Source organism: Stomoxys calcitrans, chromosome 1, assembly GCF_963082655.1.
Source record: "Stomoxys calcitrans chromosome 1, idStoCalc2.1, whole genome shotgun sequence".
Lineage (NCBI taxonomy): Eukaryota > Metazoa > Arthropoda > Insecta > Diptera > Muscidae > Stomoxys > Stomoxys calcitrans.
The window spans coordinates 137,414,759-137,431,916 of NC_081552.1; the positions used below are offsets into that span (position 1 = coordinate 137,414,759).

A 17,158-nucleotide genomic window follows, 5' to 3' on the forward strand; every position below is an offset into this window, starting at 1 on the left:
TAATATCCTGCTGGAGAAGATTATTCGAAATGCAGATGTGAATAGATATGGCACACTACTCACAATACAACACATGCTACTCGCCTATGCCGACGACATCGATATCTCGGGTCGGTCACTGGAGTTAGTAACTCCAGCCTTTGAAAGGATTAGAAGGAAATCAGTGAAAATGGGTCTGGCAGTAAATGGATATAAGACGAAATGGATGGTTTCAACTCCCAAAACGCCTTGTTTAACGTAGCAGATAAAGAAAATAGAGAAAGTTGGGAACCACAACTTTGAGATAGTCAGCAACTTTGTCTACTTAGGCACCGCCGTTATCGAAACGAATGGCACCAATTTTGAAATAAAGCGAAGAATAATACTCGCAAACAGGTGCTACTTTGTATTGACAAACGAAGATCATTCTACAAGACACTGATACTGGCCGTGTTGTAATATGGTTCCAAGGCATGGGTACTTGTGAAAGAAAACGAGGCAGTGCTTGGAGTGTTTGAGAGAGAGATTCTTCGTAAAATTAATGGACCAGTTTATATTGATTTAGGGTATCAGCGTTGTATGAACCACGAACCGTATGAGTTGTATGATAACGTTAGCATAGTTAAACGCATCCAATTACAACGATTGCGTTGGCTAAGTCATGTTGTCAGAATGAATGAATAAGCTCTATCAAAGAAGTCTTTTGAAGGCAAACACGGTGGTACACGCAATTAGGACGACCAAAAACCCGATGGAAAGATCAAGTTGTGGGAGATGCCTCGAAATTTCGAGTCAGAGATTATAAAATGATGGCAGAAGATCGAGGCACATGGAACGCTATTCTACTTTCTGCTAATGGGACAAATGTTCTGTCATAGCCAATTAAAGTAAAGTACGTCGCGGAAGCCAGTGGAATGCTGCTTCTGAGAAAGTCGTATTCACGTGGATACCAGGATAAGGAATATATAAAAAATTTGTTGGGACAATGGTAACCACTTGTAAAATCGGAGTGGCGTAATTACTGGAAATTTGTCCACTATTTCCTAGCATCGCAAATTAGGCACGCACTATCGGTTTGCACAAATGAACTTCCTTATAGAAAATACTGGAAGCAATGTGTGTGTACAATTTTATTTATTTATTTTTTTTTTTTATTTTTAACGTAACAATATATTTAATTTTCTTGCTATCAATGAAATGTAAAATGCAGAAAAAACATATAACTAAATACTCAATAAAATATGATACTAAATATGACACTATAAATTCTTTTCTCAATTACAGATATATACAGCGATATTGATCATAGCCACAATGAAAAACTTAGCAAAGCTGGAAATCTTACAGAATCTGCATTCAAAATTTTAGGAGCAAAAAAAAGGCGAAAAAGGAACTCTTATATCCTTATAGAAAAAGAAACTGATAATCCTAAGTCTATTGATTTTGTCAAACAATCCATGCAGACTGAGAGCTTATATCCAGTTTACGACGGAGAAATAGATATGAATAGCAATTACACTGGATTTTTGGAAGTAATAGGTAAACGTTCCCGTTATTTAATGATGTTCTTTTGAATAAAAGCGTAACAAACTACAAATGAATATTTTTGCGATAATAATATTTTTCCTCAGACATTACCATTTTACTATTTTCATACCCAACACCGTAGGATAGGGGGTATACTCATATAGTCATTCCAATTGCAACACATCGATATATCAATTTCCGACCTTACAAAGTATATATATTTCGGATCGTCGTAAAATTCTAAGACGATTTAACGATGTCCGTGTATCTGTCCGTCTATCCGTCCGTTTGTAGTAATCGCTCTACAGGCTTCAAAAATTGATATATTGAGCTGAAATTTGGCACAGATACGTCTTTTTGATGCACGCTGGATAAGTTGTTGAACTGGCCAAATCAGAACATGTTTGGATATAGCTGATATATAGATCGATTTTCCGATAAAGGGTCTAATGCCCATAAAAACTTAATTTTCCATCCGATTTTTAAACAGAGAGTAGTTTTAGGCCTCCCGACATCTAACCCAAATATGGTTCAGGTCAGACTATATTTAGATATAGCTGCCATATTAACCGATCTGCCGTTAAGGGTCTGAAGCCCATTAAAGCTTTATTTATTGCCCAATTTCGCTAAATTTTGAAACAATGGGTTGTTTTAAGCCTCTTGGCATCTGACCTAAATATGGTTCAGATCGGACTTTATTTAGATATAGCTGACATATAGACCGAACTCCCGATAAAGGGTCTGAAGGTCATAAAAGCTTTAATTTCTATCCGATTTCGCTGAAATTTGGAATAGTGCGCAGTTTTAAGATCAGATCGGACTTTATTTAGATATAGCTGCCATATAGACCGAACTCCCGATAAAGGGTCTAAAGGCCATAAAAATTTTAGTTTTTATTCAATTTCGCTTAAATTTGAAACAGTGAGTTATTTTTAGCCTACTGACACCCGACTTAAATATGGTTCAGATCGGACTATATTTAGATTTAGCTGAGTAGTTTTAGATCTCCCGACATGCCGGTTAAGGGTCTGAAGCTCATATTCAACAGTGACTTATATTAGAAGACCACTCTTTAGGTGCATAAGTTATCCAATTTTCATAGGATTGTGACGAACGCGGGTTTACATATATACCCGGGGTGGTGGGTATCCAAAATTCGGCCCGGCCGAACTTAATGCCTTTTTACTTGTTTTTTTTTTTTTTTTAATTTGGAATTGAAAGGCCCTGCTAATCATGTACACGCTAGTAGAGCAATAAGAAGTTCGAGAGAGCTCAGCCACAGTTCGAATGTATACCAATGGATGGATCAGGCAGCTTATTTACAGTAAAATTCCACAAATTAAAATCATCTGTATTGTATTTGTATTTTATTATGATAAAACACCATACAAAAGACAATGTCTTATGCAAAGCATGAGTTGGTAAATTGATAAATACAATGAGTTCAACAAGTTTTCATTTAAGTAGAACAATAATTGGTAAAAAATATTTAACAATTTAAGCAATGTCACTGATACAATACAAAAAAAGTAAAAAAGGGGTTAAAAAACAAAAAAGGAGAAAAAGAACTTTAAAGAAAATTTAAATGATAAAATAAATTAATAAATAGTTATAAGAAAACATAACCAATAATTTATTTAAATGATTATAAATCAAAGATTTGAATTGTCGTTCAGTACTTATAATTTGAATACTATTGGGAAGATTATTCCAGAGACGTATAGCATTAACAAAGAACTGTTGTTCAGATACACGCTATTGATGACGTATTTGTATTTCTTGTTTACCTCTTGTAGAGTTGGCAAAACTCAATACAGAAGCCAGATATGACGGTTCATTGGTATAAATTATCTTGTGGATCATTTGCAACGAGCGTATCTTAGGGAACGAGTTAAATGAGACACCATATACTTGTCTGGCAAAGTCAGGTACCCGGTCTCTTTTACGCAAACCAAAAATGTATCTAACGACATCGTTAAAGGCCACGTCCAATTTATTCCTATGAGTTACATCACAACCGTAAAAAACCTCGCAAGAGTATAATAGTTTCGGCGGAATAAATGTCCTAGCCAAAAGCATTCTTATTGACAAAGGGGTATACTGTCGACTCATATATAAGTTTCGTAAAACGTCGTAGGTCCTGCCCACTGTCGTACTGATATGATTCTTCCATGAAAGTCTATCATCAAACTCCAACCCAAGGTTTCTTGCGGATGAAACAACCTCAATTGGGGCTTCAGAAATTGCCACATCAAGATTGGGCGGCATTGTCACCCGATTCCTACCAATTACAAAGCACTTTGACTTTGTTGGATTTAAAAGTAATCCGTTGGCGTTTGCCCATGTGTTTATCCTATCCAAGTCACTATTAAGGCGAAGTACACCATCGATCAGCCTCTTCGGCGAGGAGCTCATATACGCTGTACGTCGTCGGCATACATATAATTACCACAGTTGCGCAACTGTCCAGGATGGTCATTGCTATATAAGGAAAAAAGGAGTGGGCCCAATACAGGCCTCTTGAGACTGGAAGATAACTAGAACACCGGCTATCAACACATGCCGATTGGCTTCTATTCGAAAGATAGGAATATATAAGATCCGTTGTTCTTTCAGAAAATTTAAATAAATGTTTCAATTTAAGGCAAGTATATTGGGATCAATGGAATCAAATGCCTTCGAATGATCTAAAAGAACAAGAAAGGGAACATTATTGCTGTCAATACTACTCCTTACGTCTTAAACTACCTTCAAAAGTGCAGTAGTGCAACTGTGGTTTTAGCGAATTGCTATTGGCCTAAATTCCTGGTTATTCTTTGGTATTGGGACTATCCTTGCCCGTTTCCAAGACTGTGGATAGCAACTCCTAAAAATAATATTGTTAAAAAGATGGCACATATATGGAAGAATAAAGGGTAGAATTATCTTAAAAAATCTCTGGTCAATACCATCTAATACCAATGGTATTAGACTTAATCGATTCTACAGCGCAAACGATATCGCTTTGTTCAAAAGGCTCAAGATCAAAACGTAGATCTGGTGAGGCGTTGTTACTACTATGGTTTACGTTCCTAAATTTACTGTCGTAGGAATATACGAAAATGCAAGAAACTCCTCTTAATCTCATCTAAATCAACATTTCTACCAATTAATGCATTATCACACCCTATTCCAATTGACTTAATAAGTCTCAAAGTATCTTTCGTGTTCAATGCCTCTTGAAATTTGCGACTTAAAAAAAATATTCTATTTTCTTCGTCTTTATACAAGAAGTGGTCTGATTCCTCGCACGCTTGTAATCATTAAAGAGTTCAGGTGTCTTAAAACGCTTCCATCGAGAGTACGCACAATCTCTTTTACGTATCAATACTTTAATAACATTATCAAACCACTGATTTCCATTCGAAAAAACAGTTCGGGTCTTCATCGGAACACATTTGTCAAATATCTGACTCACCTTACGTTGAAGAAATGCAGTCTGTTCATCCATGCAAGACATACCATAAAGCTCCTGCCACTCAACGGTGCCAATCTCACAAAGTAGTGAGTTATAATAAATGTTTCTATAGTCTCTGCACGTATATGTTATACTTATATATTCCATTGGAACGCCATAAGTCAAAAAACATAAATCATGTTTTGAAAATAGGGGTACCGATAATTGATCATATAACTTCACATCAGTCTTGGAACTTACGAAGAACAAGTCAATAATAAAAGTGTGTTGCGGTATTGGCATTAACAGCATGCAACCCTATTGATTGCATGCTCCCCGTCAAATGTGTCTCTTCATGCACATTACTATCAAAGTCACCAGTAACTATAGTATCATTATAAGGACAGTTTATATCCTCAAGTCTCTTCACCAAGTCATCATATTCCACTCTTCTGTTAGGACGGTATACAAATATACCGTTCAACTTTGTCTGTTGAACCAGACGAAGCAATGGGTCTGAAATCTATGTCGTGTCTTATATACTAGATAGATAGCAACTCCACCATCTCTGCCAAACCTGTAACCATCTACGGATACCAGTGTATTCGCATAATGTGGTTGAAACCATGTCTCAGCGACCGCAATAACGTCAACACCGGATTTCTCAAATATATAGCGAAACTCATCAAACACATCTCTTCCAACTAATTTTCTAAAAAGTGGCCAAAGTAATCAAATCAAGTAACAGGCAAACATAAAAGGTAGCATTCAAAAATTTTCACCGGATTTTTTACTTAAAACAGAAGATTTTGTTTGCTGATTTAGCTGACCAAAATGTTTGCTAATACAGTAGCAGTTTATTGTGTTCTATCTTTCGTCTGCTTGATTCTGTTGAGTGTCAAGACCCAGGAACTCCGCGACTAAGATGGGATGCGTCCACAGGGATCTGGTTCTGAGTCGAGTGGGTCTGGCCGGGCAGTTAAACAGGTGACGTGTATCGTGCGGTCCCTGGTTACAATCGGGACATACATCTTGCACGTCGCCATCAATCCTAGCTCTGTGGGAATTGAGGCGGCTGCATCTGCCGGAACGTAATTGAGCCAGAACCACTCTGGTTTGCCGGGGGAGGTCGATTTCTTCGGGGGTGGCGGTCGTTCTCCAAGGACAACATTCAGAGGAGGAGACAGCCCGTCGCAGTTCGGAGGGCGGCATTCTGACAGATCTGAATATTATTCCACTGCGTGTCACAAAGTTGACGAGACCACACTGGCGCTGCATAACTTATCACAGACCGGCCAGTTGCTTTGTACGTGGTCAACAAGGTTTCTTTGTCTGCACCCCAAGTGGTGCCAGCAAGTGACTTGAGGACCTTGTTTCTACTTTTGACTTTATCGCAGATTGGTGTGGCATGTGGGGAGAATGTATTTGGGGACACTTGATGATCCTAAAACAGTAGCAATGTGTGCTTTCCCATTGTCAGCAGACAAAAAAGCGCTGTTTTAGCAAACATTTTTGCTGGTTTGAGTAACAAATTTGGTTGGGTGTACTTTTCACATATATATTCGTCGTTCCTCTGGAAAAATATGTTTCGATTGGTGCCCAATCCGCAATAGTCCTTTTAGCCGTTTGGCCGTAATACGTACCACAAAATCGCCTTTACTTTCGTTTGAAATGAATCACTGCCACGTTTATTGATAGCTGTTGAATTGAACTAACTCAAAGCAAAAGACGGATTCATCCGTGTTGTCATAATTCAATGAATAGTTCAAAGATTTTATTTAGCATTAAGTTCATAAGCTCATTATATTTGTATTTTAATATCTGATTTGTTTTCTACTAAATTTTATTTTTAGTGCGAAATAAAACATCGGCATTAAGAGCATATAGCAGCTACTTCGAAATTATCACGCCCGTAACCCCTGATGAAGTGTCCATTGAGAATGAGTTAAAGATGATAATATTCAAAATTTTTATTCAAGGATTGGCTATTATGATTGGCATAGCGCTTATTGTGTTGTTAATATTATGCTTGGTAAACCGTTGCAACACAAAAAATTCCGGAGGTGGAGAGGAAGTGATAAGTTTACGGGACTCTCTGAGGTATGTAATGACTAAACGCCATATATCATGGTATTGAATATTTGTTTTCAACTTGCAGCCGAGTCCTCTTTGGCGGTCGTTCAAACAATCATCGCCATTTTATTGGCACTACAAATGGGAAAGTTACTGATGTCGGGCCAATTCATAAGTCTGATTTATATGTGTCATACAAAAACCGACATAAAGACACAGATTACGGATTTCTTCGCGAGTATGAAATGTTGCCAAATCGCTTTAGCGACCGCACTACTAAAAATTCGGATTTGAAGGAAAACACTCCAAAAAATCGTTATCCAGATATAAAAGCCTATGATCAAACAAGAGTTAAGCTTTCTCAAATAAATGGAATACAAGGTTCAGATTACATAAATGCAAACTTTGTAATTGGATACAAGGAACGCAAGAAATTTATATGCGCACAAGGTCCAATGGAATCCACTGTGAGTGATTTTTGGAGAATGATTTGGGAACAGCATCTTGAAATAATTGTGATGTTAACAAACCTAGAAGAATATAACAAAACGAAATGCGCTAAATATTGGCCAGAAAAAATAACAGATTTAAAGCAGTACGGTGAGATTACTGTCAAATTTATGTCGGAGAAAAAGCATGGAGATTATTTAATAAGAACACTAGACATATACAAGAGAAACGCTGTCAACGATGACGAGGAAGAAAGTCGACAAATAACTCAATATCACTATTTAGTCTGGAAGGACTTTATGGCTCCCGAACATCCACATGCACTTATAAAATTCATCCGTCATATTAATGCAGTATATTCTGTACAACGGGGCCCAATATTGGTACACTGCAGCGCGGGTGTTGGGCGTACGGGAACGTTGGTAGCGCTGGATTCTTTACTTCAACAATTAGAAGAAGAAGACCAAGTATCAATATTTAATACAGTATGCGACTTGAGGCATCAGCGGAATTTTCTTGTTCAATCCTTGGTAAATTATAAACAAACCCATTATTATATCAATTTCTTTATAACTAAACCTCTTTCAACCACATACAAAGTTAGTTTAAAACTACTACCTATTTCGCAAGAAATTTTATAGCCACTCAAAGATGGCTTCGATTGTATTATCCACTTGGCGGCTGATGATCTGCGTCTTTTACCAATGGAGCGGCAGTTCTAAAAGACAGAAGTTGAGTCAGAATGGACTCCAAAGACCCAACGTCACAGCGTAGCATGTTGTGCGCCCTGCTGTAGGTGTGGGCGCCTTGGCACCTATAGTCGAGAGCACTCCTTCAAGCGCGCAATAAATCGTCAGACTAACAAATGAGGAAGAGAGGGATACGCAGAGCGTACCCAGCCTTTAAGTGTAGGTGGTGTTTCCGATTCCGATTCAAACTCAGGCAACGCCAATGGCAATGAAACAGTCATCGTAGCCGATCCGAGAGATGAGGTCAGTGGGATCTGGAGGAGTATCTCATTAACCAGCGGATTTTAAAAACATATGGAGAAATTTTCGTTACCATACAATCATAGAAAAAAAAAATTGCTTAAAATAGCAAACACTGAATATTAGTAGTTAATTTTGCTGCTATTGTAGCAGAGCAGCAGGCTTACTACTAAAAAGTTTGTTGTTTGCTGAAAATGACTGCTGCTTTATTATGCAGGGGGTATTCGAAGGCAAAAAAAGAACACATATCTAAAAATGTGTTTCTCAGAGGATGTTTAAAATCACCACTGAATGTATACTTCCCATACCCTTTTTTCTTTAAATTTAGATCCAAAAGGCCATGCCGGTCATGTGCACTTTAGTAGAGCAATAACAACAAATGCGAGTCAGCTCAGCCACATTTCGAAATATTTACCAATGGATGGATGGATCATTTAGCTTCTTTACAGTAATATTCCATAAATTAAAATCATCTCTTCCAACAAAATTCCATAACAAAATGTCTAAAGTAATCGAAACAAGTAACAGGCAACCATAAAAGGTAGCATACAATTTTTTTACAGCAGACTAATGTACTCAGCAGATTTTGTTAGCTGATGCAGTAAGATATGTTTGCTAATACAGCAACCCTATGTTTACTGAAACAGCGGTAATGTCTGCGTTCCAATTTTCAGCAGACAAAAACTGCTATTTAAGCAAACATTTTTGCGGTTTTGAATAACAAGTTTGCTTGAGTGTAGAGCCATAACAAAAAATGAGAGCAAACAAACATTTTTGCTGTTTTGAATAACAAATTTGGTTGAGTGTAAGAAATGCATTGATACATCCTAAACGAAATTTTCGTTCTGGTACTGCCACCGAAAATTTCGCTTGCAGGTACGCAGCTCAAATGAAATTTTCTTTGAGTAGCAGTGTGACATAATAGGCATTGATGAATCTTTTCTTGCAACCTCAAATGAAAATGTATGTTTTAATAGCCCCATGCAACATAGAATAAAGTTATTTGTAAATAAAAACGATTAAGTACAGCACGTATCAATCAATGCTCGTGATAAGTATTAAGGAACCAAGTGTTGTTCGTGGAGAAATGAGACGTCTTCCGCAGGGAGAAGGAGAAAGCAAGTCTCCTTGTGTTAGGCCTGGCCCAAGTGTCAAAGGCTGTCTTTTTTGTGTTTAAATGTTTTATTCAAACTGAAAAATATATGTATTCTAATTCAATTACAGGAATACAAAATTACAATGACTACTCGATAGATTAAAAAAACCTGAAAGTAGTAATATGAGAAAGGTGTTTTTACATTCATTTAACAACACACTCCCTGAATGTACACTCCTCTCATTAAATTCAAGATAATTACTAACATATAATATGTGAATTTACAAGAGACCGAACTTATTTCTAAGATATTTTAGCTTTTGCGATGGTACAGCTTTGGTAGATACATCGGCTAACATTTCATTGGTAGGAGTGTATTCCAAAGTAACTTCTTCCTCGTCAATTTTTTGCCTTATAAATTTTGCTTTTGTGTCGACGAGTTTAGTTCTGTTGGAATAGTTATTGTTCAATGCCACATGTATTGCTCCCTTGTTATCGCAGAATATTTTCATGGTCTTTTCGCAATCAGGATTAATTTCCTTTTCAAGTCTTTTCAGCCAGACTGACTCCTGTATAGCAGCTGTTAGAGACATGAACTCCGCCTCGGTAGATGACAGAGCTACTGTTTTTTGTTTCTCTGTTGACCAAGATATTGCAGCAGATTGGTATATAAATATATACCCAGTGGTCGATGGGCCGTCGTCTATATTTCCAGCCCAGTCAGCATCACAGTATCCAACAACTGAACTCTCCACATCAAATTTATATACGAGACCTACAGTTGCCGTGCCTTTTAAGTATCGCATGACACGCTTCACTGCTTCCCAGTGAGCTCTCCCTGGATTAGTGCTGAATCGACTTAATATATATACTGCATATGAGATGTCTGGGCGTGAAACTTGTGCTGCGTACAACAAACATCTAATTGCTTGCATATAAGGAACCTTTGACATTTCCTGTCTCTCATTTTCATTCTTTGGACACATGGAAACAGATAGCTTCTGATTAGTGTCAATCTGTGTTGAAATTGGATTGCACTCGTTCATTCCAAAACGATATAAAACATGATTTATATATTTCGATTGATCTGTTTTTAGATCCGAGTATTGTAGAAACTTCTCCTAGGTCCTTCATTTTAAATATTTTGGAAAGCTTCTTCTTTATATTTTGTAGTATCTTCATATTATTACAGAATACAAGGACGTCATCAACATGTATCGCAACATATAGTGTATACCCATTGTCCAAGTTGTGGTATATACATTGATCTACATCACTCCGTACGAGTCCCAGCTTGATGAGTTCGCAATTTAGCATCTCGTTCCAGACTCTTCCAGATTGCTTGAGCCCGTATATTGACTTTTCTAGTTTGCAGACTCTTTTCGTTTCATCAGAGAATTCCTCAGGTTGCTGCATATAAATAATGACCTTCTTAAGGTTCCCATTTAAATATGCACTTACAGCATCCATTTGATGAATTTCCATTCTATACTTAGCGGCCAGTGCAGCAAAGTACCTTATAGAATCATATCTGACTACTGGTGAAAAAGTTTCGTTGTAGTCAATTCCTTCTCGTTGACTAAAACCTTTGGCGACTAGTCTAGCCTTATATCTGTTAGGAATTCCGTTTTCATCAGTTTTCGTCTTGAAAACCCATCTTTTGTCCTGGTGGTAATTCTGTTAAAGTCCAAGTATTATTTTGTTTCAATGACTCAATTTCTTCTTTCATTGCTAGTTTCTCTTTACTTGCATTTTCTGTAGCTATTGCTTCTTTTACTTGCATTTTCTGTAGCTATTGCTTCTTCCGAAGTTGTTGATTCACTAACATTTGGTTGAGTAAGATTTCCACTCTCCCCTGAATCTGCACCTTCGCTTTGCATTGATTCCGGATAATACAAATCTTCTTCATGTTGCTCTGTTGTGTTGACTGACTAAAAATTGCATCACGGCATATTATTATTTTACAACTTTTGGGATTGAAAAGTCGGTAAGCTTTACTTTCGGCACTATATCCCACCATAATGCATTTGGTTGACTTCGGGTCTAGTTTAGATCTTTTCTCTTTCGGTATATGTGCGAAAGCAGGGAAACCAAACACTCTCAATAACGTTAAGTTGGATCGTCGACCACTGAATATTTCTTCTGGACATTTCTTTTGTGATCTACAGGGTACTAGATTTATAAGAAATGATGCATTAACTGCGACCTCTGCCCAGAATCGATAGTCAAGTCCACTATCACTGAGCATGCAACGAACTCTTTCAATTATCGTGCGGTTCATCCTCTCTGCCACACCATTTTGTTTCGGTGTATATGCACATGTTTTTTGATGTATAATCCCGTTTTCTTTGCATAGTTTGGAAAATTGCCCATTTACATACTCTCCGCCATTATCAGACCGGATAATCTTAAATTTCTTTCCCATCTGAGTTTCAGCCATTTTTTTAAACTCAACGAACTTTGAAAACACCTCAGACTTGTTTTTGATAGGATAGGCAAGTACTTTTCTGGAAAAAGCAACCATCAATGAATGTGACCAGAAAACGTGCGCCTGAAAACGAACATGTGTTCATAGGTCCAACGACATCAGTGTGTACCATTTTCAAAACTTTTTTGGCTCTGGTACCATCCTCTTTATTAGGTCTTCGGGAATGTTTTCCTTTCACGCATATAGTACATAACTCACCCTCTTTCTCTGAAAAAGATAGTCCAAAATTAGCGTCCTTTACCTCCTTTAGCTTCGTGTTACTAATATGTCCCAATCTGCGATGCCACAAGTTGAATTTGCTTGAAACAGAGAACACACTGCCATTTGTATCATCAGATTCACATTATAAGCGGTATAAATCATTGAACATCCTTGCCGATGCCATACTCATCCCTTGCTTATTTTGGATTTTGCAATAATCTTGTTCAAAAATCACTGATTTGTCACCTTTTGTTATTTGCCCAACTGACAACAAATTCGTAATATATTCGACATTCTCAACAGTTATAGTTTTTTACTCCATTTTTACCAATAACATTCAGATCAATATCACCAATGCATTCAACAGACAGTTTTTCTTTATTTGCGACTACGACTTTTTTGTTTTCCACAATTCTTTTGTTATACGTCTTAGCATCATCATTAGTCATGTGGCTGCTAGCACCACTATCGATGTACCAATAATTTGGGGTTGATCGAATATCACACGTAGCTTTTGCATAGGATATTTCTTTAGCAGTCGCAAATAAAACTTCCGATTTCTTAACATTTTTTTCTTGTCCATTGCTACTCACATTGTTCCTGTTCGGACAGTTCTTAGATATGTGACCAATCCTTTTGCAATTGTAACATGTTATTTGCTTTTTGCTTTTCTTGGAAAACTTAGCTTGAAGTGCTGAATCATTTCCACTAACCGCATCGAATTTTGCATCTTGGAGCAAAAGATTTTTGACCATATCCACAGTTAGTTTCTGCTTAGAGTTTTCAACGGCCATAACTAATGGTTTGAAGTCATCGCTCAGTCCAGCTAGCATCAACGAGGCAGTCCACTTATCGTCGATATTCAATCCAGCATTCTTTACCTTCAAGGCAATCATGATCAAATCGTTCACATACTCTTGAATTGTCTTGTAATTCTGCATCTGGATGTTCACCAACTGCTTCAATAGTTCTGCCTTCCTTGTGAGTCCCGTATCCTCATAGGCATTAATCAGTACAGTCCAAGCATCCTTTGCCGTTGTAGCGGCAGCAGTGTGGCCATAATTATTGGGATCGACCATCAATGTAATTTCCGCAAGAGCTTTTTCATTCAATTCCGTGTCCGGCATAGCTTCAATTACAGCTTTCCAGCAACCTTTTATTACCAAAAGCGATTTTGCCTGTCTCTTTCAGACATAAAAATTCTCACGGCTCCGCAATCTTTCCATTGGGCACAATAATTGGCTGCTTGTCATAGTTTTTCACTAACATTCACAAAATTATTATTAATCTTTTCGCAATCAGGATTAATTTCCTTTTCAAGTCTTTTCAGCCAGACTGACTCCTGTATAGCAGCTGTTAGAGACATGAACTCCGCCTCCGTAGATGACAGAGCTTGTCATAGTTTTTCACTAACATTCACAAAATTAAAAATTTTCTTTTCTTTTTTTTGTGTCTAAAGGCCCATAACATTTTGTATTTAAATGTTTTATTCAAACTGAAAAATATATGTATTCTAATTCAATAACAGGAATACAAAATTACAATGACTACTCGATAGATTAATAAAACTAAAAGTAGTAATATGAGAAAGGTGTTTTTAACAACACTTTTTCAAGATTGGGAAGACCCGGATAGGCTGAGATCATAATCTTAACTCATCAGACAGCCAGTGACAGCAGACTCAATGCAGCCTGCTGAAAACCATGAAACTTATTGTGGATGATTTTGAGTAGGATATCCAGCGAATTGCTCAGATAAGCAGATCAGCATTCCTATGCCAAGAGAAGAGTCGGTAGATACTGTCCTATTGCAAGACGTACACATTGGCGGTATGCATTAACATCAAGTGGGCTTTTAACAATGTGACAACCGACACACTGATCCAATCATTAGACAAGTAGCGTGTGAACCGGGATGGAAAAGACTAAATTTACCATATGCCACATAAAGATGAGGGAGAAAGTGGCACAGGGCACGTTTGCTTAAGGGTTGCAGGTTTTGTCTGCCGAAACGGGGAAATCAGACTTTACTGTTGTTTCAGCAAACAAAATCTGCTGTCTAAAGTACAAGAATCTGCTGCAAAAAATGTTATGTTACTTGTTTAAATAGCTTTAAGCATTTTTTTTAGAAATTTTGTTGGAAGATATGATTTGAATTTGTTGAATATCACTGTAAATAAGTTACCGGATCCATCCATTGGCATACATTTCGGATATAGCTCCCATATAAACCGGTCTCCCGATTTGAATTCTTGAGCCCCTGGAGGCCGCAATTTTTGTTCGATTTGGCTGAAATTTTGAACAGTTGTTTGGCTTCCAAGTACGGTCCAAATCAATCTACAACCTGTTATAGCTCCCATATAAAGAGATCGCCCGAATCGCTCTATAGCCTGATATAGCCCCATATAAACCGATCTCCCGATTTGACTTCTTGAGCCCCATAGTGTTCTGTTATGACTACCAACAACTGTGCCAAGTACGGTCCAAATCGGTTCAGAACCTGATATAGCTCCCATATTAAACCGATCTCCCGATTTGATTTCTTGAGCCTTTATAAGCCGTGATTTTATCCGATTTAGCTGAAATTTTGCATATAGTGCTCTTTTATGACTCTCAACAACTGTGCGAAGTACTGTCCATGTCGGTCTATAATCAGATATAGCTCCCATTTTTTAGCAGAATCCGTGGTGGTGGGTTCCCAAGATTCGCCCCGGCCGATCTTAGCACCCTTTTACTTGTTTCTTCTAACATCCCCTTCATAATTCAGCAGGAGTCATTTTCAGCAAACAACAGACTTTCCAGCAGCAAGCCTGCTCCTCTGAATATGCGGAATTACTGCTGTAATGGCAGAACTACTGCGACAATAGCCGGAAATAGCAAGCAAACAGTGTTTGCTATTTTCAGCAAACTTTTTCTACGAGTGCAAGGGATACATTATTGCAACTACCATGAATAACCTATAACGGGTCCTGGCTGAGGAGGGATGTGAAACCGTAGACGGCAGTACAATACTTGTATGGGATAGTCTTAAAATTGTGGAATAAATAAGAAAGAATATTTGTAATGAACTTGTAGAATATTCCAGACATCCTGAATTTAAAAATATTTGACAAGAATAGTCAAGTATGAGTTCACTATTGCTCAAAAGTCGTAACATATTACGATTGAAAAACTACCTAAATGCCCCTTCTTAAGCATATAAATCAAGTCCATTTGCATAGATTCTTAGAACATGTATTATCCAACGATATCGTGCAAGTATCTGCCAATTGGTTTGAGGTTGCTATTGACATGATGTCAATTATTCGTTTTTCAATTAAATCGCAGAAAAGTGATGTTTGAAATCAATATTTGCTTTGCTCGTTTTTTCACCATTTGAAGCCATGCACATCGATCCGTTGTTGTCTTCGTAAATAATTGCTGGCTTATTTTAGATAAACATCCACACTGCTTCTGTTCCTATCATTAATACGCATCGACGTACCCAGTTAATATGTCGTCCTCATTTGGTTCATAATCAAGTTTTCGGTGCGTAGGTCCTTTCAAATATCTTAGAACCTTTTTAATAGCTATCCAATGGTCATCTGAAGGCTATTGTTAGAACTTTCCAATATACCCAACATGATACGATAGCATATATCAGGTCTCATACATCGTATGATATACACGAACTTCCTAGTAGTTCCTTGTAAGTTTCGTCAATGTGTGAGTTTTCTGTTTTTCTTAATTGCATGCCCTTGTCCATCGGCGTTTTCACTGGATTACAATCGTCCATTGAAAACTGTAGAACACTTTAAATATTAGCTTTAGACAAGATCAATATACATAATGTTCTGTACTCCAACTTTCATTCCAAGGATAAATTTCAACTCTCCACTTTCAGACAGTCCAAATTGTGTTGACTATGAATTGTCGTAAGTTGTTAACGTAAGTAATATTTGTTGCGGCTATTAACAAATATTCCACTTACATGACGATATACATGTAGTCATTTCCTGTTTCAAATTTGGCACAAGACAATGGTCGTGCTTTGATCTTCCAAATTCAATTTTTGACAGGAAATTATTCAAAGTGTCATTCCAACACTTTGGGCTGGCGTCTGCAAATGGCCAGAACGCTTGCCACTTTTTTTGTCCTATCTCACGGACAGGCATCAGAGTGTTTGTGTGAATGTGGACACATCGGGAATTCTTCCTGTTAGAGGTGAAGTTGGTCACGATAGGCATCCCAAAGTCGGCTTTCGACTAATTGCTTAGTCGACTTTTTGTGTAAAAAAGTCGAGGTCGATTTTCAATGATTTAAAAGTCGAATAATCGATTTTTAAGTAGAATAGTCGGAAAGAAAGATGCACAGCAAAAGAAGCGGCACAGAGACTAGTTTGGCTTTGCTAATGTTGCTGCTAGGTATGAACTGTTTCCAATTTTACGATTCATTGCTCTTTGATTTACTCTTGTTGGATAAAGAAATCGTGTCAAAGTTAATGCATATCCAAACAAAATTTTGGGACTACGCCATTATAAGTGTAACATTCATCTTAATAGTTTTATGTTTTTGTATTTTTTTATGCTAAATTTTGGCACAAATTGATTTTGCACACGGCACACGGAGCAGCAGCGACAGCCGTCGCCGTTATCTAGCGTTCGAAGCCATCAATACAACTTCCAACAGATACACAGAATCATGTGTACCACGGAAATAGTGTAATTGTCACAGAAAAAAGGTCTGTCATTACGCAAAAAAAAAACATATGTATGCGTTGGGAAAAAGTACAGCTAATAGACAGGTTTTTCGAGCGAGGCGTTTTCGCAATTAATACGATCCAAGTAAAACATACCAACGCACGGCTCTTGAAGCCATCACACCTAATATGGTTGAAACTGTCTTCTAATCAAAGACGAAACGCGTGCCATAGTGCTTGGT

General features: G+C 37.5%; 1 protein-coding gene across 3 annotated transcripts in view; it reads left to right on the forward strand.

Annotated features, from left to right (window-relative positions):
* LOC106090542 (tyrosine-protein phosphatase 69D) overlaps nt 1-17,158 on the forward strand; it is a 247,392-nt gene that overhangs the window by 97,139 nt on the left and 133,095 nt on the right. For 2 of the 3 annotated variants that reach the window (XM_059369645.1, XM_059369647.1), the window contains 3 exons: nt 1,264-1,518; nt 6,796-7,042; nt 7,101-7,995. In XM_059369645.1, the coding sequence (XP_059225628.1) occupies nt 1,264-1,518; nt 6,796-7,042; nt 7,101-7,995 (1,397 nt within the window). The remainder of the gene's footprint in view (nt 1-1,263; nt 1,519-6,795; nt 7,043-7,100; nt 7,996-17,158) is intronic. The other variant, XM_059369646.1, reaches the window with a different exon arrangement.